Source organism: Madurella fahalii, assembly GCF_045866475.1.
Source record: "Madurella fahalii IFM 68171 DNA, scaffold_3, whole genome shotgun sequence".
In the NCBI taxonomy this organism is placed as follows: Eukaryota; Fungi; Ascomycota; class Sordariomycetes; order Sordariales; genus Madurella; species Madurella fahalii.
The window spans coordinates 4,902,440-4,929,448 of record NW_027263973.1 but is presented as its reverse complement, the minus strand read 5'-3'; the positions used below and the strand labels follow the sequence as shown (position 1 = coordinate 4,929,448).

At 58.6% G+C, this 27,009-nt stretch overlaps 6 protein-coding genes across 6 annotated transcripts; 3 read left to right on the top strand and 3 right to left on the bottom strand.

The window, feature by feature from the left end:
* Positions 1–471: 471 nt before the first annotated feature.
* MFIFM68171_06817 (S-adenosyl-L-methionine-dependent N-methyltransferase) lies at positions 472–7,197 on the top strand (the record flags this gene model as incomplete). Its single annotated transcript, XM_071062237.1, has 3 exons — positions 472–1,092; positions 1,148–6,212; positions 6,287–7,197. The coding sequence occupies 3 exons, from the start codon at positions 472–474 to the stop codon at positions 7,195–7,197; spliced, it is 6,597 nt and encodes a 2,198-aa protein (XP_070918338.1).
* A 2,696-nt stretch (positions 7,198–9,893) lies between these two features.
* On the top strand, positions 9,894–11,312 carry MFIFM68171_06816 (Cell wall integrity and stress response component 4; the record flags this gene model as incomplete). Its single annotated transcript, XM_071062236.1, has 3 exons — positions 9,894–10,032; positions 10,097–10,380; positions 10,749–11,312. 3 exons carry the CDS (start codon positions 9,894–9,896, stop codon positions 11,310–11,312), a joined length of 987 nt encoding a protein of 328 aa, XP_070918337.1.
* Positions 11,313–14,231: 2,919 nt separating this feature from the next.
* Positions 14,232–15,224, bottom strand: RLR1_2 (THO2 plays a role in transcriptional elongation; the record flags this gene model as incomplete). Its single annotated transcript, XM_071062235.1, has 1 exon — positions 14,232–15,224. One exon carries the CDS (start codon positions 15,222–15,224, stop codon positions 14,232–14,234), a length of 993 nt encoding a protein of 330 aa, XP_070918336.1.
* A 422-nt stretch (positions 15,225–15,646) lies between these two features.
* On the bottom strand, positions 15,647–21,680 carry RLR1_1 (THO2 plays a role in transcriptional elongation; the record flags this gene model as incomplete). Its single annotated transcript, XM_071062234.1, has 3 exons — positions 15,647–16,669; positions 16,749–17,021; positions 17,073–21,680. The coding sequence occupies 3 exons, from the start codon at positions 21,678–21,680 to the stop codon at positions 15,647–15,649; spliced, it is 5,904 nt and encodes a 1,967-aa protein (XP_070918335.1).
* A 973-nt stretch (positions 21,681–22,653) lies between these two features.
* MFIFM68171_06813 (Homoserine O-acetyltransferase) lies at positions 22,654–24,371 on the top strand (the record flags this gene model as incomplete). Its single annotated transcript, XM_071062233.1, has 3 exons — positions 22,654–22,702; positions 22,881–23,271; positions 23,324–24,371. 3 exons carry the CDS (start codon positions 22,654–22,656, stop codon positions 24,369–24,371), a joined length of 1,488 nt encoding a protein of 495 aa, XP_070918334.1.
* Positions 24,372–25,208: 837 nt separating this feature from the next.
* Positions 25,209–26,324, bottom strand: MFIFM68171_06812 (protein-tyrosine-phosphatase; the record flags this gene model as incomplete). Its single annotated transcript, XM_071062232.1, has 1 exon — positions 25,209–26,324. The coding sequence occupies one exon, from the start codon at positions 26,322–26,324 to the stop codon at positions 25,209–25,211; it is 1,116 nt and encodes a 371-aa protein (XP_070918333.1).
* Positions 26,325–27,009: the final 685 nt, after the last annotated feature.

Here is a 27,009-nt window from a genome sequence, read left to right as displayed (position 1 = left end):
AAACGGGCGAGATCCGAGTTTTGAAAAGTCCGGCTCCCATCTGTTGCGTGCAGCCCAACGGTGGACCGGAGTATCCACGTAGTTGGAAACTACCTCGGTGTCGAATTCGTCCTAGGTTGGTCAGCCCCGAGGCAACCTTATCTGACTACGGAGAAATACTAATTGGGGCTAGGCACGGTCTAGCCGCTCCGTACCCGGTTGTAACGGTAGCTGACGCACATGTACTGGACCAGAGTAAATTGCCTTGTATTGTGCATTCACGGAAAGCAAACGTGAGGCTGCGAGATATGGGGCTAGGCGACGAGCTAGAGATGATGAAGCTGTATTCCGTAGAAAAGACGCCTAGTCCCGCATAAGAGTCGTCGATATCCTGTTCGTGTTCAGTCGAGAGAGCCAGGCTACGAATCTCAACTGCTCACGGACAAGTGCCAACACTCAACTGGTCTGTCGATCCCTGAAGCAGAAGTCATCATGGCGCCATCACTTGTGGTGTTTGGGCCCCAGTCGAGCCCTACGTCGGCAGAGTGGCTTGGACAACTACGATCGACTCTGTTGGGGAACCGTCGACTTGACCGCCTGGTTTCCGCCGTAAACCAGCTCGATTCGGTCTGGAGCGATCTCGCCCTCGCCGATCCGTCATTCAACGAGATCCCTGGAAAGCAACATTTACGGGCCTTCTCTAGTTGGATCAGCGGCAATGCCAGCTTGGACCCCCCGACGGAGCTGTCTCAACTCAACCTACTCCTCACACCCCTTACCGTCATCAGCCACGTGGTCGAATACTTCAACTACCTTGAGGTTTCGGGCCTCTCCCATGAACAAATTCTCGACAGCACTTCCGTCAGCGGTGGAGGCTTCCAGGGGTTCTGCACCGGCCTGCTGGCCGCAGTTGCCCTGTCATTGGCCAAGGACGAAGAAGAGGCAGTGAGCCTCTCAGCCGAGGCGCTGGGGCTTGCCATGGCTCTCGGCGCATACGTTGACCTGGACGGGCACTTTGCAACTCCGTCAAGGGAATTCTCCTGTCTCTCGGTCCGTTGGAGGAGTGGCACCGAGACCCCCTTGATCATGAAGGCCATTGAGGGGCATCCAGAGGTATGCACCTGCTTTCCCGTGAAAGGTTGAGCATCGATACTGATACCAGGTACAGGTATATATTTCCGTCAACTCAGATATAACCAGTGCCACTATCACCCTCCCCAAGGCATCTCAAGACGGGCTCATCGAGAGCCTCACCTCTCTTGGAGCTACAGCTCGCCCATATCCACTCGCTGGCCGATTCCATACCCCGCTACACCTGGAACACCTGAAGAGAATCGTCTCTCTTGGCGACTCCAACCCCAGATTCCGCTTCACCGCCGCTGACCGGTCACCCATTCTTGTCAGGGATGGGACGGGGGCCTTGATTGGTCACGGCGCTTCTCTTCACGAGGTGATTGCGAGGTCCCTGTTGGTTGAGCGTTCGGAATGGAGTAGCACAATCCGTTCCGCCCTGCCGGTAAATGCTTCTGCTGGTTCGGAAGCTGTTGCGTTTGGTCTTGTGGATTGCATACCTCGATCCTTAGCTACGGAACACGGTCTCAAGGTCGTCCGGCCCGGCCTTCAGAAGCCTAACGCGCCATACATCTACCCCGAGGATTCGGTGGCCGTCGTAGGGCTGGCCTGTCGTTTCCCCGGCGCAGATTCCCTTGAAGAGTTCTGGCAAATGCTTCTTTCCAGGGCATCCATGCATGGCGAACTCCCATCTGATCGGTTCCCAGCCAAGGGTCTACGACGGACACCGAAGGACGATGTCCCGTTTCTCGGAAATTTCATCCGTGATGGCGGCGCCTTTGATAATAAGTTCTTCAACAAATCCCCGCGCGAGGCCGCCTCCATGGATCCACAGCACAGGCTGGTCCTAGAGGTGGCGTACCAAGCTCTCGAAACGGCTGGCTATTTCAGCGATGCCTCGCCGCCAAGCGATGTCGGCTGTTACGTCGGTGTAGCGACGTCCGACTATGAAGACAACGTTGCGTCTCACCTACCCAACGCCTTCTGCGTTCTCGGCACAATCCGCGCCTTCATCAGCGGCAAGATCAGCCACTTCTTTGGTCTAAATGGCCCTTCGATCGTCTTCGACACGGCTTGCTCTTCGTCCGCCGTGGCTATCCACACAGCATGCCAGGCTGTCAGAAATGGGGAGTGCTCCATGGCTATCGCCGGCGGCGTTAATGTCATCACGAGCCCGAATCTGCACGTGAACCTCGCTACAGCAAACTTCCTGAGCCCAACGGGTCAGTGCAAGGCCTTTGATGCGAAGGCCGACGGCTACTGCCGCAGCGAGGGCGCTGGACTGGTCGTACTAAAGCGATACTCGGCCGCGCTGGCCGACGGTGACCACATTTATGGAGTCATCACCGGGTCCGCAGTGAACCAGAACAGCAACTGCGCACCAATTACCGTTCCCGTATCCCAGTCACAGACAACCTTGTACAGGAGAGTTCTCGAGATGGGCCGTATGGACCCCGAGAAGGTTTCATACGTGGAAGCACATGGAACCGGCACACCGAAAGGAGACCCGATCGAATGTGCAAGCATCCGAGATGTGTTTGGGAACCGTCCTTCGCGGAAGCTGCACTTTGGCTCGGTCAAGGGAAGCATCGGCCACGCCGAAGCCGCTTCAGGTGCGGCAGCCCTCATCAAGGTCCTGCTCATGATGCACCACCGGACGATCCCGCCGCAGGCCAGCTTCGAAACACTCAACCCTAACATCCCGCCTCTCGGCCTGTCAAACATGGACATCGCCTTGGCTCCCAGAGACTGGAACAACGAGTTCCTGGCAGCATGTGTCAACAACTACGGCGCAGCTGGTAGCAACGCTGCCATGCTTATCTGCCAGCCTCCGCGTCAGGCCACGAGTACTCAGGACGCCCGCCGTGGAGTCCCCACAAAGTACCCCGTCATGCTGAGAGCCAAGTCCGCAGCCAGCCTCCAAGCCTACTGCAACGCTCTCATCAAGTCTTTGGACGGCAAGTCAGGACAGACCAGCGACGACCAACTCTTGGCCGATGTGGCCTTTGGGCTCGCTACTCAATTGAACATCAGCTTGCCCTTCTCCGTGGGCACAACGGTCGAGTCTCTCGGCCGCCTGCGCCAGGAGTTGAGCACATGGGCTTCTGCCGCATCACTTGAAGAACAAGCCACCAAGGGCAATCCGCGCCCCGTCGTCCTCGTTTTCTCCGGACAGACGGGCAACACCGTCAGCCTGTCCGAAGATGCATACCGATCCTCGGTGCTCCTCCAGAGCCATCTCAACCGCTGCGACCGGGTTCTCAAGTCGATGGGCTACACAAGCATCTTCCCCGCCGTCTTCTCCAAGGAGCCCGTTTTGGATCTCGTGGTGCTGCACTGCGCCATGTTTGCGATCCAGTACTCGTGCGCCCGGGCCTGGATGGAAGCCGGCGTCCAAGTCAAGGCGGTGGTGGGCCATAGTTTCGGCCAGCTCACCGCGCTCTGTGTGGCGGGCGCCATGTCCCTAGAAGACGGGCTGAAGATGATTGCTGGCCGGGCGACGCTCGTTCGGGACCGGTGGGGCCCGGAGAGGGGGTCCATGATCTCTGTCGCGGTGGACGAGCAACGGGCGCAGGAGCTTGTGTCCCGCGCCCGCCACAACGGTTTCGCGGTGGACATTGCTTGCTTCAATTCCAAGAACAACCATGTCGTTGTTGGCCCTGCGGCCTCCATTGACGCATTCGAGAAGCTGGCCGCAGGTCAGGCCGAGATGAAGCGGCTGGAGGTCACTCACGGCTTCCACTCCGTGTTTGTTGACAACATCATGCCGGAGTACAAGTCGCTGCTCCAGGGAATACGCTTTTCCAAGCCCGAGATCCACGTCGAGACTTGTTCGCCGGGCTCAGCCTGGGACGCTATCACCCCTGAGATTGTCGCCCAACAGTCTCGCGAGCCCGTCTACTTCAGTTCAGCCATTTCTCGCATCCAGAAGAAGTTCGGTGACTGCGTGTGGCTCGAAGCTGGCTCGGGTACGGCGGCGATACCTCTTGTCCGCCGGGCTCTGCAGGCCGAACCCGTGGACATCTCGACGCACGCTTTCTACCAGATCAAACTTGGCGGACCGGACCCGATGGGCGCTCTGGCCGAGTCGACGCTCAGCTTGTGGAATGCCGGCATCAAGACGAAGTTCTGGCCATTCCATCGCTCCCAGAAGCACCAGTACAATGTCCTGACGCTCCCTCCGTACCAGTTCGAGAAGCGGCGCCACTGGCTGGAGTATGTGGATCGCCCCGGCAGCGATGCCTCTTCTCCCCAGACATTGGCGGTCCAAGAGAAGCCGCTCGACATGGTATACTTTTCCCAGTATGCCGACCCCGCCGAAAGCATCGCCGTCTTCAACATCAACCAGGCAACCACCGAGTACCAGGTCGCGATCGAAGGTCACCTTGTGCTCGGTCACCCTCTCTGCCCCGTCTCCCTGTACGTCGAGATCGCCACGCGGGCCGCCGCTCTGCTCTACCCCGGCTTCTCAACCCAGACGCACGCAGTGGGTGTCGACACCCTGGAGATCTTTTCGCCTCTCGGCCTTGACCTCGCCCGCGAGGCACAGGCCACGCTTCAGAGCATTGGCGAGAACGAGTGGGAGTTCACCGTCCACAGTTTCCCTCTCGGAGATGCGAATCCGAGGAAGACCAGGCATGCCACGGCCAGGCTCCGCATCACATCAATGCTCGACAAGAACGCAGCGGCCATGTTTGCGCGTTTCCAGCGACTGGTCAGCTACGATAAATGCGAGGCTCTCTTTGTCGACGGAGCCGCTGCGGGCATCCAGGGGCCGCTGGTGTACAAGATGTTCGACAGGGTCGTCAACTACTCGGGCGTCTACCGCGGCGTGCTCAAGATTGCGTCCAAGAACCAGGAAGTGAGCGGCATCGTTCGCCTACCAGAGATCTCCGAGAAGGGAATCGACATGCAGAAGTCGGCTTGCAACCCGCTGGCCGTTGACAACTTCACCCAGGTCGCTGGTCTCCACGTCAACGGGCTTGAAGAGTGTGGCAACAACGAGGTTTACATCTGCTCCCGGGTCGATGAGATCCGCGCTCTCCAGAGCCTCAAGAAACCCGACGGAAACAGTGCCGGTCCGTGGTTGGTGTATTCCAACTTCAGCAGGCAAGGGGAGCGAGAGCTTCTGAACGACATCTACATCTTTGATCAGTCAACCAGGTCGCTGGTGATGACGATCCTGGGTGTGCGGTTCACCAAGACCAATGTGAACATGATGCAAAAGGTTCTGGCGCGGGCGAACACCGCGCAGCCTGCCCAGGCACAGGCCAAGGTTGAGTCGCAGATCAAGCCCAAGATCACCGCCCGGCCCATCCTCTCCACCCCTCCGCTCGAGACTATCCGTCGCCGTAAGACGGTGCTGCAAGACGATGCTCTTATCAATTTCAGAGCCAGCCTCAAGCAACTGCTGCACGAGGTAGCCGACGTGTCTCCCGAGCAGATCAAGGACAGCACCGTTCTCGGCGACGTTGGTATCGACTCTCTCATGGCCACCGAGGTGCAGACGGCCATCGGCGAGAGGTTCGGCGTCCATCTCACCATGGCCGAGTTCCAGGACATTCTGGACTTTGGATCGCTGGTGGAGGCAGTCCGGCCCGTCAATAGCAGCGCCCGTAGCTCCTCAGGCGACGATGATTCTGACGAGAACGAGCTCCTCGAGTCCAACTCGGCAACTACCCCCGCATCCAGCATGGACTATGAAGTTCCGAAGGACGAACTGGTAACCAGACTGCAGAAGCTGATTGCAGGCCATCTCGAGATTGAGGAGGAAGTGGCGCCGGATCTGTTGCTGGCAGACGCCGGCATGGACTCCCTTCTGGGAATTGAGCTGGGAGCCGACATCGAGAAGGAGTTCGGCACCAAGATCGACATGATGGAGCTCGATCCGACCTGCACTTTTGGCGACCTTGTCAGGATGGTAATCCCGCAGGACACCTCCAGCAGCACCCCGCTGAGCGAAGCAAGCAAGGGACAGGGTCCCGCAGCGGAGAAGCATCTTCTCACACGCGCGGCCGAGGACTTGCGCGAGATCGAGGCGGCTGCGACAAGGAAACTTACCACAAAGGAGACGGTGGAGTATCACCGCGTGGGAGGCGTGCCTCTCGAAGCGGATATTTACTACCCCGATAAGCTGGATACTGGCAAGAAGCGACCTATCGGTACGTCTCTAGCTCGCCCACTTAACTAAAGGAAAGCGCCAACGGCTCTAACGCGTTCACTTTTATTGTTATAGCTCTGATGATCCACGGCGGAGGACACGTCATGCTCTCCCGCAAGGACATCCGGCCGCGGCAGACGCGGCTCCTGCTTGAGCGCGGGCTCCTGCCCGTCAGCGTCGACTACCGGCTCTGCCCCGAGGTCACGCTCACCGAGGGGCCCATGACGGACGTGCGCACGGCGCTCAGCTGGGTGCGCAACACGCTCCCCAACCTCGCGACGTCGCGGCCGGACATCCGGCCGGACGGGAGCAAGGTGGTGGTGATCGGGTGGTCGACGGGCGGGACGCTGTCCATGACGCTCCCGTTCACGGCGCCGGCCAACGGGATCGCGCCGCCCGACGCCGTGCTCGCCTTCTACTGCCCGATCGACTACGAGTCGCCGTTCTGGCGGGAGCCCAACTACCCGGAGGGGACGACGCCGGAGCAGGCGGCCGAGGAGTACGACCTGCTCGAGGGCATTCAGGAGCGGCCGATCACGGCCTACAACCTCCCGGCGTCGGGCATGTGGATGTCGACGACGGACCCGCGGTCGCGCATCGTGCTGCACATGAACTGGAAGGGCCAGGCGCTGCCTACGCTGCTGGGCGGGCTGCCGAGCAAGAAGGCGGCCCCCGCCGGCTTTGACTGGAAAAACCGGCCGCAGCCTGACCCGGCCCAAATCGCCGCCGTCAGCCCCTACGCCCAGATCGTGGCGGGGACGTACAAGACGCCGACCTTCATGATTCACGGCACCGCCGACGACTTGATCCCGTGGCAGCACACGCAAAAGGTCAAGGATGCGCTCGACGCGAACGGGGTTCCGGCCGGCGTGGCCATTGTCGAAGAAGCGGTCCATCTGTTTGATTTGTTCCCGAACCAGGATGCGAGGTATTGGGAGGCTGTCTTGAAGGGATATGACTTTTTGTTCAAGCAAATCGGCGTCTAGACTGGGTTGGGTTTCTTTTAGGGCTGGTGTTATTTGGTTTGCAGTTTTCCAGTGTTGGGCAAAGGTACCTTATGCTATTTGATTTTTAGGTTTCCGGGTTCTTGGACGGTGATCTTGCAAAGACGCACCCTCCCAAAGACTCCGACGCACGTACTGCTCTGCTTTGTACTGTATTTTCGATCAGACTATAAATTCGTGCTTGTGTTGCTCTAGAGAAACATAGTTAGGTATAGAGAGCATGTTGATTGACGAACTCTGCCCCTGAGCGCTGCCTTTCTCGGCTCGTTACCGTTCGCTGTATTGTACATGGAATTATCTCGGTATCTGCAGCTTGCGTCCCCGACCTCCGCGACCTCCGTCTTCTTTGCCTTGACGTCGCCGATTTGTTGTCGTTTTCGGACACCGACGCCGCGGAGTCCTTGGCCAGCCTCCGGGCGGTGGCGGCGATCCTTATCTCTGCAGGGCCTGCCGACCGACACACCAACCCCCGGGATACCTGCGTGCCAAGAAGGGTAAACGAGATCGACGGGGCTAGCGTGAATGGCCCAACGTTTGCTCAGTTGGGAAGGGATGCTGACGATTCGTCAGGGGTTCATTTCGGCGTGTCCTGTGTGATCTGTGACCAGCAAACCCCCCGTAACGCGGGTCCATCCTATCGATCTTCCAAGCCGGCCCGGGCTTGCAGATCGGGGAACATGAGAGCGCAACTCCCTACAGTACCTGTCGTGTCATGAAACACACTAGGGCCGAAGCGCCTTCTGTCAAAGAAAAAAACAAATGGATGCGGCATGATCCGTGGTAAACAGTGAGTTGGCGGAAGCGCTGATTACCAGCCAAGAAGCCAGCAAAAGTGGCAGCTGAGTAACTGTCCCCCGCCCCCTTTCCGGATCGAGAGGCATGCAAGCTCCCCGCCACGGGCTTCGGAGTCTTGTGAGACCCGGACAGCACTCAATTCTCTGTTGCCGCGAGACAGCTGTCATTGCTTGCCTGACGCGGCATGAACGGTGGCGAACATGCCTTGGCTGGATGCGTGATTCCAAGGCTAGCAACGATAGCAAACCAATTTACAGTGTACAGTACATGGCAGGTTTCATGGGTCCTATGGGGCCTACAGTATGAGGCCTCACGAGCCACCCGGCATTCTGGTTCTGCAAGCCGGCACCATCGAGCTTCCAGCCGTCGCCGTCGCATCCGTAAGCGACAGCGACGTATCATCACATGGCGGCAATGACCTGTCATGCTGACGTATCGGGGACGAGCCTTTGTCTCGCCGTTAGTTCCTGAGCCGCGGCGGTATTATACGAACACTTTGATCGCGACAAGCTGGTCGATACGAGCCTATCATGACGACGCAAACCCGTACGAAGAAAGAAGGGTTGCAACCGGCGCATCATCAATTGACTCGGCCGATGGCGATGCGGGCTTGTGGGCGCTGAAGCGTCGTGCGGGGAATCTCAAGTTCTAGAAGAACACGAGGACAGCTCAGGTTCTTCGGCAAAGAATTCGCCGTCCTTGACGAAAGCCAATAAACATGTATCCGAGATAAATTCTCTGGTGTGCATTCCACCGTCGAGGACGTTGCTAGAGATACGCCCGAGCGTGCCGGTCATGGGCTCCTACCATGAGACCCAGAACAGTTGGATGATAAGGGGAAATTCAAGGGAGGAAGGGATAATCTCGATCGATATTCAGGAACTGGCATCGGCAGGCCCTGCTTTCGTACCGTCTACCCCGCCAAGCCATCCGGTGCTAACGTGGGCTGTGTGCCGCCGCCCAGCGGTTTCAGCACCCGCAAACCCCGCTAGGGAAATACGAGGGCGCTGTCAGGCTCCAAAGTACCTGGTACTCGGCCTGCACGGATGGAGGCTGCCGGCTGCGAAAGTGAGGGTGGAGAAGTGACGACATGATGGATCGCATCAATTTGCGCTCTGACCAGAAGTCGACGGTGTCGGGCTCACCCAGTGCTTTTTGCTGCTGCGTTGCCTGCACTCCAACTCAGAGTTGCGTTCGACTTCGGTCCTTTTTTCGTGCAGCCTCCGACCTCAACGAGCAGAGGGGAGAAAAAAAAAAAAAGAGAAAAAACAAGAAAAAAAAAAAAGAAAGAAAGAAAGAAGAAAAGAAAGAAAAAGGCTGTACCTTTTCCGACACTGTCCTCGCTTCCGCCGTGCCACTTCTCCTCGCCGTTTCTCCACCCTGTCGTTTGTTAGTTTTTTCTGCTACACAACGCTCACTCCCAGGGTACGCCCTGCCCGCCTCCGCCCCGGGCCGCTTGCATCCAACCACCTTCCCGCCTCTGTCGTTTTATTTCTTCCAACACTCCCCGGCCCTCCTGCCACTCGTCTGGCCTTCTTACTCCGTCCGTTATTCCGCAGCGTCGACCTCCGTTCCGACCTCTCCGGTCCGGGCGCGCCTCCAGAGGCCGTCGACTTGAAAGCCGGAATCTTTCGGAGCCTACGCATCCGACTTCCCACCTCTTCCCCCCTCCCGGCACCCTCGTCTCTGATTTGGCTGGCATGGCCACGACATAGGCCCAGCCAATTCACGCCCCGGGTCCGACTGCGAAGCATTTTCATGGGCTGCACGACGCAATTGGCTCCTTCGACGCCCGCCAAAAGCCTGATCTGGCGCCGAGCTGTCTCGGATTGCGCGGCTTTTTGACCCCCGACGACCAGATAACAACAAAGAGGTTGCCCGCCATGGCGGTGCATCGAACCGCCCTGCTCTGGGCGAGCTTCACCTTCGCCGTAATCATGCACGGAATGGTGAAAGGGCAACAAGGGCCCTCGATCCCCATGGCCTATTGCGCCACTGTCAACACGGCCGAAATGACTCCTTGTGAGTTTTGGGGATCTACGTCGTTTTCGCTCTCGGCGATGCCCTGCTGACCGCTTCTCTATAGTTACCAGCATCTATCAGAGCGACGGCCGCTGCTTCGGCAACTGCAGCGATCGCTCATACCCCTTGGCCATCGTCCACGAGATGCGCTGCTGGTGCTCTAGCCTCATACCCAACTCTGCCGATCGGAGGCCGCTCGAAGAATGCCAATACCCCTGCCCGGGCTTTCCTTCCGACTTTTGTGGCGGAGATGGCGTCTTTGGCTACATGGAGATTGGCGAGTTCCAGCCATCCGGGACAGCACCCCCGGGATTCGGTCTCAGCAGCACAGAAGCGCCACCCAGCACGGTAAGCAGGTCCTTCCTAGCCCCGAGCCAGACATGTGTCGCCGCGGAACCAGTCCGTCTCCTTAGCTCCTATTTTTTTTTTTTCTTTTGATCTCTTTTCATCTTGACCGCTGAGACCTCGGGTCTCTTCCATCCGGCTTCCTGGTACCCGCGCCATTGATGATTATATGTATGCGCTGAAACTGAGACGGTTCAGAGCGAAGTCCCGGACACGGTGACCGCGACGCTACCGAGCTCCTCGCCAAGTTCTTCCTCTTCTTCCTTTACTGATTCTTCTTCGTCTTCTGTATGACTTGCATTCCATTTCTCTGGAGAGCGCACACGTTGGTTTACCCGTCGTGTGGATATGACAGTGCTGACTTGTCGCAGTCTGCCGGCAATGGGCCGCCGCCAATCATTCAGACGGTAACGGTCGGAGGAACCGTCAGAACCGTCACAGCAACCCCAAACCCCACCGATGGCAGTAACCCTGCACTGGTTGGGGCTGAGAATCCCGGCCTCCAGACGGGCGCCATCGTCGGAATCGTTATCGGCGTCATCGGTGGCGTGGCGGTGCTCGCAGCATTCATATGGTTTTTTTTGATGAAGCGGAGGAAGCAAAGCACCGAGGAGGGCACGGGCTACGTATCGCCCACAAGAGGGGGCAGCTCCCCGGGTATGATGGCGACTCCTACGACGGGCGAGATATCCGGGGGCGGGATTGTGGGAGCCGCCGATCCGCAGCCGCCCCAGGCGTGGGACTCGAGACGACGGAGCCATCTCATGCCTGTCGACCCGCGTCTCGACCCGTTCGCGACAGGCATCTACGCTGGCGGTCCGAACAAGAGCCGGGAGAGTTTCAATTCGCTGCAGGATAATCAGGACTACTCGAGACGGGTGCACGAGCCGTCGAGGGTTTTGAGGGCTATGAATCCAGATCCGGACGAGGATTAGTTGGCACGGCGGGCGGCTTCTACTTGAGCATTGGGGCGGATTAATCTGTGTTTGGGCTACGGGATGGAGTCTCATGACGTACACGAACTCTCTTTCGGTCTCTCTTCGCGGCATCACATGAGCCTGCTCTTTCTTCTTTTATTCTGGCATATGCATTTCCGAGATACCACGGACTACGGCGTTTGGGATGGCGCGCCAATGGCTTTGATATTACTACAGGGAGGTGTCGGTTTCTTTGTAAGACGCGAGAGGGAAAGATCTGGTTTTGGTATGATGCATGGAGGCGCGACCTTCCTTCCCGCCCTTTTTTTTTCATGATTGGAAATGGGGAGGCTGTCTGCTTTGTTTCGACTCTCGTTATATTTTGCTACGAGGGAAGATCGGGTATGTTCGCGGCAGAGGGAAAAGGGAAGTGGAACGAAGCATGTATTGTATTGTACAGCCAGGTGGGTTGGGCGGTCAACGCTATCTTCCTAGTGTCGCCGCCATCAAGATTATCTTCATCGTCATATCGCACAATGCCGAGTCATGTTCCGGGGGGTTGGTGGTTCTGCGTGAATGGAACCGATCGACGACGATGGACGCGCGACATTGTGGGATTGACATGCTCTTGTGAGTCTAGCGAGATCACATCCCTGAGCGGTGACGCAATCTCCCGGGTTATCTTACATGTCCGAGCCCAAGCCACAGTACACATACACTACCAAGTTCAGTCCACGGAGAGTGTAAGAAGGATCCGCGCGGACTTAATTGACCGTTTTTGGCCCATGTCAGTCTGTTTCTCTCTGTACGTGCCGCGCGCTGTTGGTCCGTTCGCTTTTCCTGTTCCTGTCAGCGCCGCTTTTTTTTTTTTTTTTTTTTTTTTTTCGCTCTTTCGGTTCCTGAGCTGAGCTCTTAGTGTTGCCCACCGGGAGCTGTGTCAGGCACAGCTCGCGGATTGGCTGGAAGCTACATCCGCCTTAATCAATTCCTGTTGCTTATAATACGGGGCCTGCGCCGTCCGAGAGGGATTTGGGACCTCGTTATGTACTATACTGTACAGTACACTTACTACGCGGGTCCTCACAGAGGGATTCGCGTTTTGTTTGTTTGTGCCCTCCCTCCCCCCCACACCCCCGGTTATTTATGATACATACTTGCCTTAGGTGAGGTATGTGCGTTGGAGGATTCCCCATCCTTCTCTGTGCCTGCCTGCCTGCTTGTCTGTTTGTCTGTTTGCAGTGATGGAAAGCTGCTCTTGTACGGAGTCATGGCCGTGCGGGGCCGGGGGCGGCGGCGGCAGGATCAGGGCTGCGATGTTGTGGATGGATACACAGGGAGATTGGCATTTGTTTGATGATGATTTTCGCGGGTGTTGCGTCATTACACTTGTTGATCGTTGGAACCCTGACGTTTGGTATGTTTCGGTGTACAGGACTTCTTACCGTGCGGTTGGTCTGGACCTGTTTTAAGGTAGAACGTGATCTGCTTCTCCGCGAGGTATGTACACTACTGGTTGGGGTGATCGTTCTTTTCGATCAGCCTAGGAAGCGCCGAGAGTTGGATTTGCGGCTCATGGCTACGGCGCTGTTGTGTCGACCTCTGGCCAAGGACGTGTAATAATGGGGGATGGAGACGTTGCGCGGACTCGGGCCAGACTTCCGAGAGATGTTACAGTTCCGGCGTCTTTTCGTGTGCGTAATGTCGCAAAATTTCCGAGGCTTTTAGGCGCCCGCTGTGTTTCAAGTCTCGGGTGTGGAAAGAATTCTAGAGGCATCGATCGGGACTCTCCGTTGGGGGGACTCTCCGTTGGGGGGACTCTCCGTTGGGGTTTGGATGGTTGATGCAAGTTGTCCATTACTGCCGTTTGCGGCGGTGCAGCGCCACCAGACCTGCTTTCCTGTGGAATGTGAGCCCCTAACAAAATCTCAGTTCTCTCAGTATTCTCACGGTTGGCGAGGTGATCAGGTACTGAAATGGTGTGGATTGTTCGGGCGCTACAAGTATAGACTTTGCTAGCTCTCGGGTCTGTTTCGCCGGACGGGCTCGGTATGCTGTTCCCTGGCCCGAATGTGAGAATGACCACGGCATCTCCTGTTCCCGGGAGCTGGCCCGGCATTGTTATGGTAAGTTCCTCAATGTCAAAACCCTCAGAGCGTATGCTCTCGCATCCGTGTCTTTGCCCAACCCATGTATTCCTTTTATTCTGCCCATTATAGGTATCAAATGCTCCAAGGAATGACTCGCTAGATGCAGCCCCTTAACTCCCAAGTCACATACACTGCAACTGCGTTTTACACTCGTTGTGCATAACCCTGTCACATGTAGTCGCATTCACCGTCCTTGGCCGGGTTCTCCGGTCTTCTCTGCAGACCACGTTGACTTCATGATCTTGCATGAGAGAAGCACAGAGGGTCGACAATTTTTTATGCTCCAAAACCACAAGGCGCCTCGCTTTTAATGCACCGAGAACAACTGGACCATGTATACGCTTGGGCACCAATGTCGAGCGGAAACGGTCCTACGTCGCCCAGATTTCTTTTAGAATGTACAGACAGGGAAGGAGAAGAAATGGTAGCGTGGAGATGCCGAGTAATCGCTGGTCGAAGTAACCGTATGCTGGCTTGGAGAGTTCCTTTAACCGCATTGAATGGCGAGGGGGAAGGTATGTGTCTCGAGCTCCTTTATGCTCTCGTTCTTTCACGGACGCCGCCGGGACAAAGTGTATAGTGAAATGTAAAAATCTCTCGTCGAATGCTGAGCCGTCCAAAGAAATCTAGCAACTGGCCGAGTGCCTTCTCAAACCCGCCCAGCCCGACCAGGAAATCATGTATCCTCCAATCTGATTGTACTCTCGTTTCGTGGTCTTTCTTCATCGCTAACGTCTGCGCAATATCGTACCGCCTCCTCTGACAACCTCAAACATGGCATCGATCCTTACTAACGTCGCTGCCGCTTGTCCTGGTGGCTCCCAGAGTCCACGCCTTCACTCCTCCGCTTCCTCGCCCTGTCTTCGCCCCGCGGATCCCCGCGGTCGTCGGCCGCTCTCGATCTCGACTCCCTCGGCGGTGCGTTACCTCCGCGCGAAGAACCGCTCCGACCATAGTCTTCACCTCTTCCTCCGCCCTCGCCCCGGCCACCGTGGCCCTCACTTTTACCGCCCAACATTCCATCACCCCTTGGCCCTGGTGGGCCATCGTTCCTATGACTGCGATAACTCGACTCGCGCGGAGGCGCATCTCTGCTGCCGAGGACCGGCTCTCGGTTGCCGCCCGTCGACTCGCGCATCGACCGGCGCGGCGCGCTCATGTCTCTGTCGTCCCGGCTGTTGTTAGGAGCCCCCGGCGGCGGGGCCGTCCTCCTATCCCTGCTATAGTCGCGAGGATCCTTAGGCTCGCGCTCACGCTCGCGATCGGGGGAGCGCTCCCGGCTGTTGCGCCTAGAAGCCCGACTGCTCCGGTCAGACCGGTGATGCTCGCGACGGCTGCGATCGTGCTCGCTCCGACTAGACCCGTACTCGTCGCCATTTATGCCGCCGCGGCCATCACGACTATCCCCCACCACTTGAATCGGCTCGGGCCCGCGTGGCGCACGATCCATGCTCATGTCTCGACGGGAACTGTCCCGAGGAGCCTCGGGCCGCTCTTGAACAGGTGTCGTGACAGGAGAAGAGCCGGCCAAGATTTGCGCGTCTGATCCCGCCAAGCTGGGCCTTGACCGAGCCATCCGCAGGCTTGGACCTCGGGCGTTGTCCGCTGATGCCTTGTCGAGCGTGTTCTGGATGCCCCGGAGTTGTCTCCCGCCGGGTCTCAACCGCTCATTAGCGGCCGCCGGGCCAGTGGGCGTCGTAGAGAAATCGGCGCTGGGGCCTGGTGGTGCCTGTCGCGCTCCCGAGTTGGGCGTCGAGATTAATGGACGGTCGGGCGTGTTCATCGGGGGACGTGAATGTGAGCTAGGGCCAGATGGCTGAGCTGCGATCTGGTTGAGACGATCTGGATGAATGCCTGACGGTCCGGCCGGAGGCGGCGGTGGTGGTGGTGGCGGCGGTGGCGGTGGCTGTTGGTTGATCTGGCGCACTCTGTCCGGGTGGACTCCTGTGGCAGGAGGCGTGGCTGTCGTTGGCGAGTTTAGATTGCCAGTCTCATATTGCCCTCGCCGCGGCCGCGACGCAGAGGGTCCTGTGGGTGGATGGCGCTCAGGAGTGGGAGGGCGAATTGGCTCCAAACCGGGGAATCTATTGTCGGGTCGCATTGGGGGGGCGTTGGGTGGTCCGGTTCTAGCGGTATTCCTCCCGCCACGGCCTCGTGGACCAGATGGGGCGCCTGGTGGCATGTCGACAACAGACTGGATGGGATTTAGCCGACCGTAATTCGGGTCCTGCTGATTGAGCCTGCCGTGGTCGTAGTCTGAGCGAGGGTCTCTGGGTCCAGCCACCTTGTCTTCGCGTTCTGCATTCCGGTCCGTCCGTGGATGCGATGGTGCGCTCTCTGTATGCGAGTCTCGGCCTGACCCATGGTGGTCTGACTGACGATGCCGGCTATGGCGGTCATCACGATTGTTGTCGGGCTGAGGAGCGTTGGATGTTGGGCGCTCGGCCCGCCTTGGTGACTCGGTTCGCGGAGGTCGCTCACGCTGCTCACGCTGTTCACGCTGCTCACGCGATTCCCGAGGCTCTCGAGGCTCTCTAGACTCGCGAGGCTCGCGGGATTCGCGGGATTCGCGGGGTTCGCGGGGTTCGCGGGGTTCGCGGGGTTCACGGGGTTCACGGGGTTGGTCTCTGGGCGACTTGCGCCCTGGAGGTTCTCTTGTATCATTGATGAGCGCAGCCCGAGCTGGATTGATGATTTCTGGTCGGTCGGCCTCAATGATACGGGCTCGTTCTGGGTTGATGGGAGGCTCCTGAGCGTTACCTTGCGGCGCGCCTGCCGGCGGAGTGGAAACTGCGGGCTCTCTTGGCGGCCTACTGTCGCTACGGCTAGGACCGTGAGGAGCCCTCTCCCGTGGAGGACGGCTATCTCGATCGGGTGGCGGTCCATGGTCGTTCCACCGCGGCAGAGGTTCTGGCCGACTTGGCCATTCCCGGTCGGATGGACGGCCCGTGTCGCGGGGTCCGGCATCCCCTGGCCGCCTGTCAGATGGAAAGTCGCGAGGTCGTTCGGGTCGCGCGGCCTCTGGCGTTCGGTAATCTCTACCGTCGCGCGCGCCATGTGGCTCACGACTGTCACGTGGGTGCGCATCTCGTGGCTCGCGGCTGTCTCGATAGTCGCGGGTATCTCGGGGCGACGGATCCCTCCTGTCGTGCCGAACTTGGTCAAACCTAGGCATGGGCACATTGGGTCGGCTAGGCAGATCTGGCCTGCTCGGAAGTCCGTGCCCGCCTGGTGGGAGGGTTGAGAATTTAGGCGGCTCTTGTCGGCCACCAGACGCAGATATGGGCGGTGCAGGCTTTGGGGTCACCGGCCTTCCGGAATTCGTAGTACCCGAAACAGGTCTCGGAGCAGGAGCGTTGGTATCCCGCAAGGGTTCCCTGGCCGGCGGGGCCTTGGGTAGATTAGCTTCCTTTGCCTTCGTGGGCCCGTTGCCAGCTTTACTGTCCTTCACTTCTCCGTCTTCGACCTCGGTAGGTTGTTGGGCACGCGCCCCGTTGGGTTTGAACTCTGGCACAGATGCCCGGAGTGAAGAGCTGGTTACAGTCGCGGATCCTTTATTCTCGTCTTTGCCATCGCTCTTCTGTGTAGGGTCAGCGTCCGCCCGTCCCGGTCCTCGAGCAGATGTACTTACTACACCTGGCCGGAACGCTTGGACCAGTATCCATTTCGACTTTCTCTTCTGCAGCTCGGAATAGGTCGTCTGTGCCGTGACGGAGAGATCGACGCGGTGGCCCTGCTCAGATTCTGGGCCGTTCTTAGAAGCAGCCTCGCGCTCCGTGATGGTCTTGAGCTGCTCGAGGAACTTGTCGGCCATGAAGTTGATGGCCGGGAAGAAATCGATGACACTCTTGAGGATGGTAATGGCATTGCGGATGTGCATCCATTCCATACCGTTGAGGCAGGACCTCAGGGCCGTGTTGAGCTCCTTGTGCCAGCGGAATAGGAGCTCCTTGAATGGGTCATGCTCAACAAACTCGGTCGGCTTCCCCTCCGCGTCGAATGCCGTAGCGAACCCGAGATATTGCCTCGTCTTGTTGCCCTGTAGGTCTTTCAAGCCCAAGGCCTCCTTCTCGTATGCAGTCTTGTCGCCATGCCACTTGGAGAGGTCGCCCAGGATGAGCTTCAGGAAGCGACCAAGGTGCTCGGCCTCGCGCACTGTGCAGGTGAAGATGATGGCGCGCAGGCGGTTGTGGTTGAAGAGCCGGTCGTAAAGCGACATAAGCTTGAAGTTGGGCGCCGAGAACTCGTGCAAGAACTTGATCAATCTGAAGCAGTATTCCGAGTCGAGGGTCGAGAGCTGCAGACGCGGCAGGATGCATTCTTCAAGCAGCGTGTCAGACGTTGCATCAGCCTTCGCGATATCGGCAGGGAACCAGCTGCCGGCTTGCCTGCCGATGTGCAGCCTAGCTTTGGAGAAGCGCGTGATCCCACTGTTGGCTTCTTGAAGGAGGTGTTTCTGTCGGTCGAGGATTTCGTTGCGTTTCTGGGTTTTCTTGTTCATGCCAGCCCGCGTCATGTCTGTCCTGTCCCTCATGACTTCCTCGGCTTGCTTTTTAAGCCTTGCGCCTTCGGCGAGGTAGCTATCCTGCGGGAAGACCAAGTTTCCGAGCTGCAGAGACCAGAAAAACACGTAGCACGCCGGGCTGATATACCGCCAGCTCTGATGAGGCAAGACACTTGGGATCTCTTCGATAAGTGGCGCGAGCGCTTCGGCGAGAGTCTCGGGCGTCTTGGACGCCGGGCTACTATTGGTGGCCTCTCCTTTGGCATCTGTGCTGCTGGTGTCGACTTGACTGGGACTGCCACCCTCAGCGGGCATCTCCATTGCGATGTCGCCGTCGACATCAGTGTCGGCGCCGGCCTTTGAAGTTTGGGATGGGTTATCTTTGAGCGAGGCGGGAGCCTTCATTTCCCAGCGGATGCTGGCACGGCGGATCATGAAGGCGAGGTTCGCATCGAGACCGTAATCCTTCATGAGCTGAATAATATCCGGGACGAGGTTGTCGAATGTGTCGGCATCTAGGTTGCTGCGAAGCAGGTCCAGGTACTGAAGGAGGATTTGATGGGCGTCATCGACAATGCTGGAAAGGAACTTGATGCGCGCGCTGCCATCCGCGGTGCTGTAAATGGCGTTCTGCCGGTACTGCGCGATGTTGATAAGTAGCTGACCGGCTAGGTTCGAGTGCGCCAACGCCTTCATCAGGCGCTCCGCACTCCGAGTCGAGGTCGCCCGCTTGTCACCTAGGTTGGCGAGAGTCTCGCGCCGGAGGAGTTCCCCTCCGGTCATGGCTCGCAGTTGGGCGTCGGTAAAGTCGAGGTCGGAGACGACGCCGCCCATGGAGCCGATCAGCTCCTTCAAGATGACCAAGTCGGTCGAGTTGCCTTTCAGGAGCTGGCTGTGGACGTAACGGAGAATTGGGGACGGGTCCATGTTGGAATAGCGCCGAAACACCTTTCCAGAGAAGCGCGAGAGCGCCTGCAGCCACTTGCTGGTGAGCAGTACCGATGTCTCTTGTGTGCGGCTCCGCTGCTGTCCGCCGAGGGAGCTCAACACGGACCAGACTAGGACATCGTAGCCCAGGTCGGTGAAATACTTGGCACACTCGACAAAGGCCTCGATCAGGTTGCTGTATGACTCGATCTGAAGCAGCGCGACCTTGCAAACGACGCCGGGCGACGGATAGGCAATCTTGGCCAAACTCTTCGCCATTTGAGGAATGTTGGTGAGAGACAATCGCTTCATCTTGCTGAGCGTCTCCAGTCTGGTCCTAGCGAAGGCCTTCCGCACAGGTTCGAGCCGGGATATCGCGCCCTCATACCACTCGGCGTAGACGTTGAACCGGGTCCGGATCGGGTACTGCTTTAGCAGGCTCCACACACTCTCGACAACTGATGAGTTGGCTTCACCCAAGCTCAGGGATGGAACAAGCAGGCGCTTGAGCAGGTCCAGCCATCGCGCGACGTTTTCGGGGGACTGGTCGTCGGCGAGGCTCTTGGTGCCGATGCTAGCGAGCTTGGCCACCAAGGGGGCGTCCAGGCCGATGTTGACGCCTACGACGTTGAGCAGCGTGTCGCAGAGCGTAAAGAAGTCATCAACCGTTTGACAGACCGGCACGTTGTCGGCCCACTCGTCCCAGTAGAAACGGTACGAGCTTCCATCCCCAGTCTCGGCCTTGTCCGGGTATGGCCATCTCAGCGCGCGCCTGACAGGTAGTGCGTTGAGTCTCACGCTGCCTTTCGGCACACCAGACTGGTCGAGATCGGGGAGCTTCTTCGCAGGAATCTCTGCTGGCTGTGAAGATACGGGCCGGCTCTGCTGGTAGACAACCTCAATCGAGTGATGAAGAATGCGATGGAGCAGGGGTATCACATCGGGATACGCTTGTAGAATCCAGTCGTGTCGCCCGATGATGAAAAGGGATTCAGGAATCGCACCGATGGTGAGAAGACACTTGAGAAGATGCACCTTTTGATCGTTGGGGTCCGGCAGCTTTGGTTTCTCCTCAGCCGGCTCTGCAATTTTGGCGTCGGCATCGGGCTTGCCCTGGGCGGCGTCGCGGCGGACCGTGCTAGGAGGCGGCGGCATGTCATCTGGCAGGGCTCCGGCCGTCATTAGTGCGTTCTTCTCGCCGCCTGGTCGGTTTGCCTTTTCTTTCTCTTCGAGTTCCTTCATCCTCTGCACCCTGACGCTCTCCATGTTCTCGTCTTGAGGCCATATGTGGTTCCAGAGATCCGTCAGCGAGATAAAGCCGACCTTGATGAGCAGCGCTATGAGGTAGAGCAGGTTTGCCGGGAGGGTATCTTCGGCGTCTCTCGCGTCCGATGTATAAAAGCGCAGTTTGAATCCCAGCATCTGAGCCGCGTCGCGATTGCCGGGGGGTGGTAGTGTCTTGGTTATTTTGATCCATTCTTGCTCGATGCTGGACTCTGGGCCGTCTTCGGTCGTGCCGTTTGCCAATCGCCTCTCTTGGGATGCATCGAGCTGCCTGCCGCCCAGCTCAAAGTAGGCGTCGAGCTTGATCTTGCGAGCCCTCTCCCAAAAGGCAATATCCCGCTTCAGCCGCTCTGAGGCAAGAGCGGTCTCTTCCTCCTCTGTCGCGGTCCAGCCAGAATGCTCCGGAAGAGCCCATACGGGCAGGCCGCCGGCGAAGGTGTCGGTTGGCAGTCTAAGCTGGCTGCGCGGCCACCAAGAGCTGACGCGCAGGAACTTGATGAAGAAGCGGAACTGCTTGATAAGTACGGCCGCGAAAACATCGAGCGTCACATCCAGCACCCGGCCGGGGTGGAGGTCGAAAGTCCCAATAAGGCCCATAACCTTGTTGAAGGTGGCCTGCACGACCTCGGCCGAAGGTGGTTCGGTGCTGCTCGTCGTGAACAGCTCGGTGACGAGTTTCGAAAAGCCCTCGGTCTCTTCGCGCAATAGGTTGTAGTTTGCCTGGCGATAGAGGAGGTTGGTCGATTGGCGGATGCCCATCCTCACAAACGTGTCACGAATCAGCTCGAGCTGCTGGAGGATGGGGGGGTCTAGGACGAGGCGCATGAGGGCCGGAGATATCTCTGTCGCCACTATGAAGTTGCGCAGTTGCGGACGGATGGGCCCCGACTCGACGTCTAAAAATGTAGAAATTGTGTCAAGGAATAAGGTGTGAGGATCAAACACCGAGGCATTGCGATCCGCCTCTGACAGCTCTGGGCCGAGGACCTCTCTCACAACGCCGCCGGCATCAGAACCTTGGAGCCGGCCATCGGTGACGGAGTGGATGAGTTCCTGAAATATCATGACGATCTCTGTGAGATCTTCATCTTCGCGCGACTGGATGCCATGTTTTATGACTTCTTGCCTGGCGCTCTGCGTCCATTTGCTCACGCAGTCATCGGTGATGATGCTGTAGTCGTAGAACGGCTGGAAGGGCCCGACAGGAGACGACGGTACCGATGCAGGAGCTGGCGCGGGCGCCGCAGAGGTTGCTAGAGGCGGAAGGGGGGCAGACGAACTCGAAGGCCGAGGGAGTGGCGGAGACATCGGCCCTGAGGCGTTCGAAGGAGCGGGTGGTGCATGTGACTGGGAAGCATCGCGACGATCGCCTCTCCGCGGATTCCTACTGCCACGGCTGCCACGGCCTCCATCGAAGGATCGATCATGCTGCCCCAAGGAGGTATCTCCCGGACGATGGGGCGACGGTCTGGAGGGCCCAGCGTCGCTGGGACCCCGATCGTTCCTCTTGCGCTTCGGGGGCATCATTCAAAGGCCGAACCGCAAAAGTCGTGTCATTTATCGAGGATGCGGCCCGGGGGCGCCGTTTCGCAGAATTCGCCGACGAAATGACAGCTGTCGCGCAATTAATTAGATGACCTGCGATGGTGGTGAGGGGATGTGGTGATGGAGTTTGGTGCAATGGTTGCGGTTGGTGGTTGGTTGATCAGAGACAAAAAGCGGCGGGCAGGAGAAAGCAGAGCGAGCGACAGGCAGACCGGAAGGTCCAAAAAACACTGCGTACTTACCTCGCTTGAGCGAGTCCAACGTTAATGTAGTATGCCTCGCCAGGCACAAGAGGGGGATTAGGCTGGTGGTGGCAGCCAGTTGGCGTTTGCTGGCTCAAAAGTCGGGAGAGCTGCGGTTCGCGTCAAATCGCCAATCGCAGTTCTGGCAGTCGGTTGCTTCGCTTGGCAAGGTGCCGCGAACAAAGCTTGGCCAGCCTCGCTGGACAAGGCTGCTGCCAAGGGGGAGACAAGAACTTCTGGGGTGGAGTTGGGGTGGGGCATCCTGTACCTGGGACCCGCTCGCCCACGGGAAATCGCAGGTGGCAAACGTCCCGACGACTTTCCGGACAGAGCCAGTAGGAAAAACACGCGAGTACGCGAGATCGGTCGGGGCCAGCGCTGAACAGATTGACGCACCAACCCACCGACCCACCCCAAACTTTTTTAAACTGGCCGATTGCCGGCCATCGGTACTTATACTACACCTCTGCTCTGAGCATGGATGCGGCCGACCCAGAGTTAGCGAGAATGGCGCAATCCACGCTTGCGGCTCCGACGCCCCAATGAATATCATTCCGGGCTGTGTCATAGACGCAGAATGCCGTGGCACCTGTCTCCATGATCCCCGTGCCATTTCCCCCGTACATGCTTAGTTATTTAAAAATCCAGGGTCCAGCCGTGGGGACTCCGTAACAACCAGCTTTCGTCGACTCACCTCCCAGCAAACTGCCATGACCACGCACGCTCTAAGCAACGGCCAACAGCGGCCGGCGAGATATGGTGAGTCAACCCGGCCCATCAGCATCTTGATGCTGCACAGATCACAAGCATCCCCGTCGTCTTCGACGTACCCAATCTATCTATTCCTTCCTACCCTGCGCTGCCCTGCACAACAGCAACCTAAAAATTCCCCTTAGCCCTCTGAGCATACAGGATGCGGTGACTGAATACGTCCAAGAAAGAATCCACTCGCAGCCCGAGAATCCGTTCGCGGCGCTCATCCCAGACCAGCAGATCGCCATCATACCATCTTTCACGCTCGAGTCGGGCGTGACGCTGCAAAATGTGCCCGTGGCATACACCACCAGAGGCACCCTCTCCGACAATGCCGACAACGTCATGGTCATCTGTCACGCCCTCACTGGCAGCGCCGACGTGAGCGATTGGTGGGGACCTCTGCTGGGCGGGCCCGGACGGGCCTTCGACACGTCCCGCTTCTTTGTGGTGTGCATGAACAGTCTGGGCAGTCCGTACGGCACGGCCAGCCCCGTCACGGCCAAAGACGGCGATCCTTCCAAGGGCCGCTATGGCCCGGAGTTCCCCCTGACGACCATTAGGGATGACGTCCGGTAAGAAGGTCCACGCCGTGCGAGCCAGATCCCGCTCTCACACGTTGGCTAGGTTGCACAAGATGCTGCTCGATGATTTGGGCGTCAAACAGGTCGCCGCTGTGATTGGGGGCTCGCTCGGTGGCATGTTCGTCCTTGAATGGGCCTACCTCGGCAAGGACTATGTGCGCTGCATCGTGCCCATCGCCACCTCGAGCAGGCACAGCGCTTGGGGCATCAGCTGGGGCGAGGCCCAGCGCCAGTCCATCTACGCTGATCCCAAGTATGAGGATGGTTACTATTCGTTTTCCGACCCGCCATCGACCGGTCTCGGTGCGGCACGTATGACCGCTCTCCTGACATACCGCAGTCGGAATTCATTTGAAGCTCGCTTCGGGCGAAACATTCCCGACCCCTCCCGCCGCCAGACGATTCGGGAGAGGCCGACTCCGTCGACGCCGTCCGAGGCTCACTTCCACATACACAATGACGGACACAAGTGGAAGCGCACCCCGCCGTCTCGCCAGAACAGCCAGGGAGAGCAAGTTCCCGAGAAGCGGGACGCTGGTCCTGGTGATGCTGTGCGGGTCGCCCCCGACCCGCAGTTTAACGGGTCACAGAAGAGCAGCTTGACAGGCGGTGAAGTGATGCCGACGGGCTCTACCTACTTCTCGGCCCAGTCGTATCTACGCTACCAGGGCGAGAAGTTCGTCAAGCGCTTCGACAGCAACTGCTACATTGCCATCACGCGGAAGCTGGACACGCACGACGTGAGCCGGGGGCGCGCTGCGACGGTAGCCGAAGCACTGGCCATGATCGAGCAGCCCACGCTGGTCCTCGGCATCGAGAGCGATGGGCTGTTCACGTTTGCCGAGCAGGAGGAGCTGGCTGAGCACATCAAGAATGCGCGGCTGGAGCGGATAGACAGCCCCGAAGGCCACGACGCCTTCTTATTGCAGTTTGAGCAGGTCAACCGGTACACTCTCGAGTTCCTCAGGGAGGTGCTCCCCGATATCATGAACAAGGACACCAATGGCGCGGCCGAGGAGAGCGCGGTTGGCCAGCTGACAAAGACTAGTACATTTGGGGAGGCAGAGGTAGAGGATATTACGGCGTGGTAGTGGTTGGGTAGTCGTAGGTGTCGAATTGACTACCTTCTTGAGCGCACACCCCGTGGAGCCTGTGACCTAGTACCCTTAGGATATGCTTGCTTCGGCCTGGTTCCACAGGCTCTCACTTGCTCACCAAACCGACTAGACGAGGTGTCGTCCCAACCTTCCTGCGGGATGCGGGAGAGGCTCTGACTAGTGGTCGTTTGCCCGTCCCAATCGCAGACCACGTTAGCCGCAGCGTGGGGGGCCTCGGGCATGGGCTTATGCATGGTGCCAGAACGTGCCCCAGATTCCACATTCGCAAGGAAAGCTTCGGATGACGCGATTGCTGGAAACAGATCTGGCAGCGGCTTGTTCCGGTAGTTAGATCCATGCAGCCGGTTCAGCGTCGTGGTGGGCGAAGGGCAGATGCTGAGGGCGCACTACCAAGTGGCTAGTAACGCAATACATCGCTCATAGGAACTTTTGCGTTCGTCTTTTTTTTTTTTTTTTTTTTTTTACATTGCCACATGTCTGTTGCGCACCAAACCACAATTGATGATGGCGTTATTCTCCCGCGTGTAAAACCAACGGCTGTTACTCCGGTCGGATGCCCGACACTACTGTAGCTACCTGATTAGCATCTCTATATTCTGCACAAGCCAAAGCAAGATAGATACACAGGGGTATAACGCTGTCCCCAACACACCGCCAACTCCAACACCATCTCGACGCGTTCGCTCGAACAGAAATGAGGCAAAAAGTATTAAAACAAACCACAACTGGGGCCATCCCTCGGTTGCCCAATCTTTCCCAGTATTTTTGTCTGAAGTCCAGCCAGCCCCATGCCACCAGATTAGGCCGCCCCTAAACGTCGCGTTCAACAAAGGGAGCAAAGTCCCGACCCGCATATCGCTCGTCATCCATCTCGCTCATCACTTCGTCCCCCTCAGCGTCCTCCATCCTCATCTCCTCAATCCGCCGCTTGAACTGTGGCTGTGCCTTCGTCGTCGTCGTCGATGTCTCCGTCGTCATGGTAGTACTTGGCGGCTGCATCTGCACCTCCGTCTGTGTCGGGTGCGCCTTGGCCTCGGCGATCCGCGCAACATCCGCCCTGGCCCTGAGGATATCCCCGTACGCCTGCAGCAGAAATTTGACATCGTCTCCCAGCGTGACGCAGAACCGCTGCAGCTGCACAAACTGCACCGCCCGGACCGTATCCAGCCCGTACACGGCCATCAGGTACGCCGCGACGATGGCCGCGGACCGGTCGTTGCCCGTTTCGCAGCAGACCAGCACCCTGCCCTTCCTCCTGCCCGCGCTCTGCCGGTACACGCCCAGCAGGTGCTCGTTGACCTTGGCCGCCGCCAGGTCGAACGCGCCGACCAGGCTGCCGCCGACGGGCCCGCCCACGTCCACGCTCTCCACCGCCACCCCGGCAGCCGCCAGCTCCCGCGCCCGCGCGGCGCCCACGCTGCCCGTCGGCACCGCGAACCGCGCGTCCCGCGCCGCCAGCACCATGCTGATCCCCTCACGCGCCAGGAACCCGCCGTCCTTGGCCGCGCTCGCGGGGCCCAGGAACAGGTAGTCCAGCACCGGCTGGGCGCGGCGGCGCGACTCGTACACCCACGCGCTGGCCGCCGGGTCCGACGCCGTCTGCGCCCTGCCGTCCGACGTGATGGCCGCGAGGTCGGCCGCGGTGAGGTGCGGCGGGCCGGGGAGGGTGAAGATGGCTGCCGGAGAGGGGGTAATGCACATGAGGGCGTTGTCCAGCCGAGGATTTGTGTTAGTATTGTTGTTGTTGTTGGTGGCCGCCGGGGTGATGTTGGTGGCGTTGGCCGTGGTGGAGTTGATGAAGCCGGGAGAGGTAGGCCGGTGGATGACGGTGGGGACGTGGATGTATGGTGGTGAGGGAGGGCGGGTGGTATAGGGGGCTGTGGCGAGTACAGTGGGTTGGAGGGGGGATCTATCCCGGTCCATCATTGTAGATGAATTGTTACAGGATCCTCTCAGGAGTGGAAGGAGGGTTTTCGTCTCGATGGTTTTAAGGTGTGGCGACCAATGAATTGGTTGGCGCGATTGGCGCACGCGGGATCGAAGTGAGCCGCTTCCTCGAGGGAAACGACAATTGAGCGCAACCAATTGTCAGAAACGTGAGAAAGTCGTGTGGGAGATGGCAGTGTGAAGTTCGGGTCCCTGATGGCTACGTTGCTTGCTGATGCTGAAAATTCTGGGCGCGGCAGGCTCGCGAGGGTTATCAGGGCTGAGGTGCGAAGGAATCTTATAATACCCAACTTTGTAGTTTAGTCGGAAATTTAGAACCGCCGGGTTGCCGTAGAAGCGTTCGGATTGAACCCCACCGCCTCGGATGATGAGAAGTGAGCGCAGATAATTGACAATATCCCAGAAAGCTTCCGGTGTGTTGGTTGCTGATGTTTGCCTAGCAGCCAGGGCCGCGTGGGAGGTTCCAGGCGCTCTGGGCCAGCCGCGTTACGTTTAACCCGAACCCTTGAAACCGCGCCTTTCAACCTGTCTAGGCAGAGGCAAGGTACTATACTATCGTCAACCCTCAACGCTCTCCATCGTAACATCATCCGAGCCACCCGTCCCCACGACGTATAACCGTATAGCGGTTGTTTCACACGACTTCCATATGCATGAAGCCGCT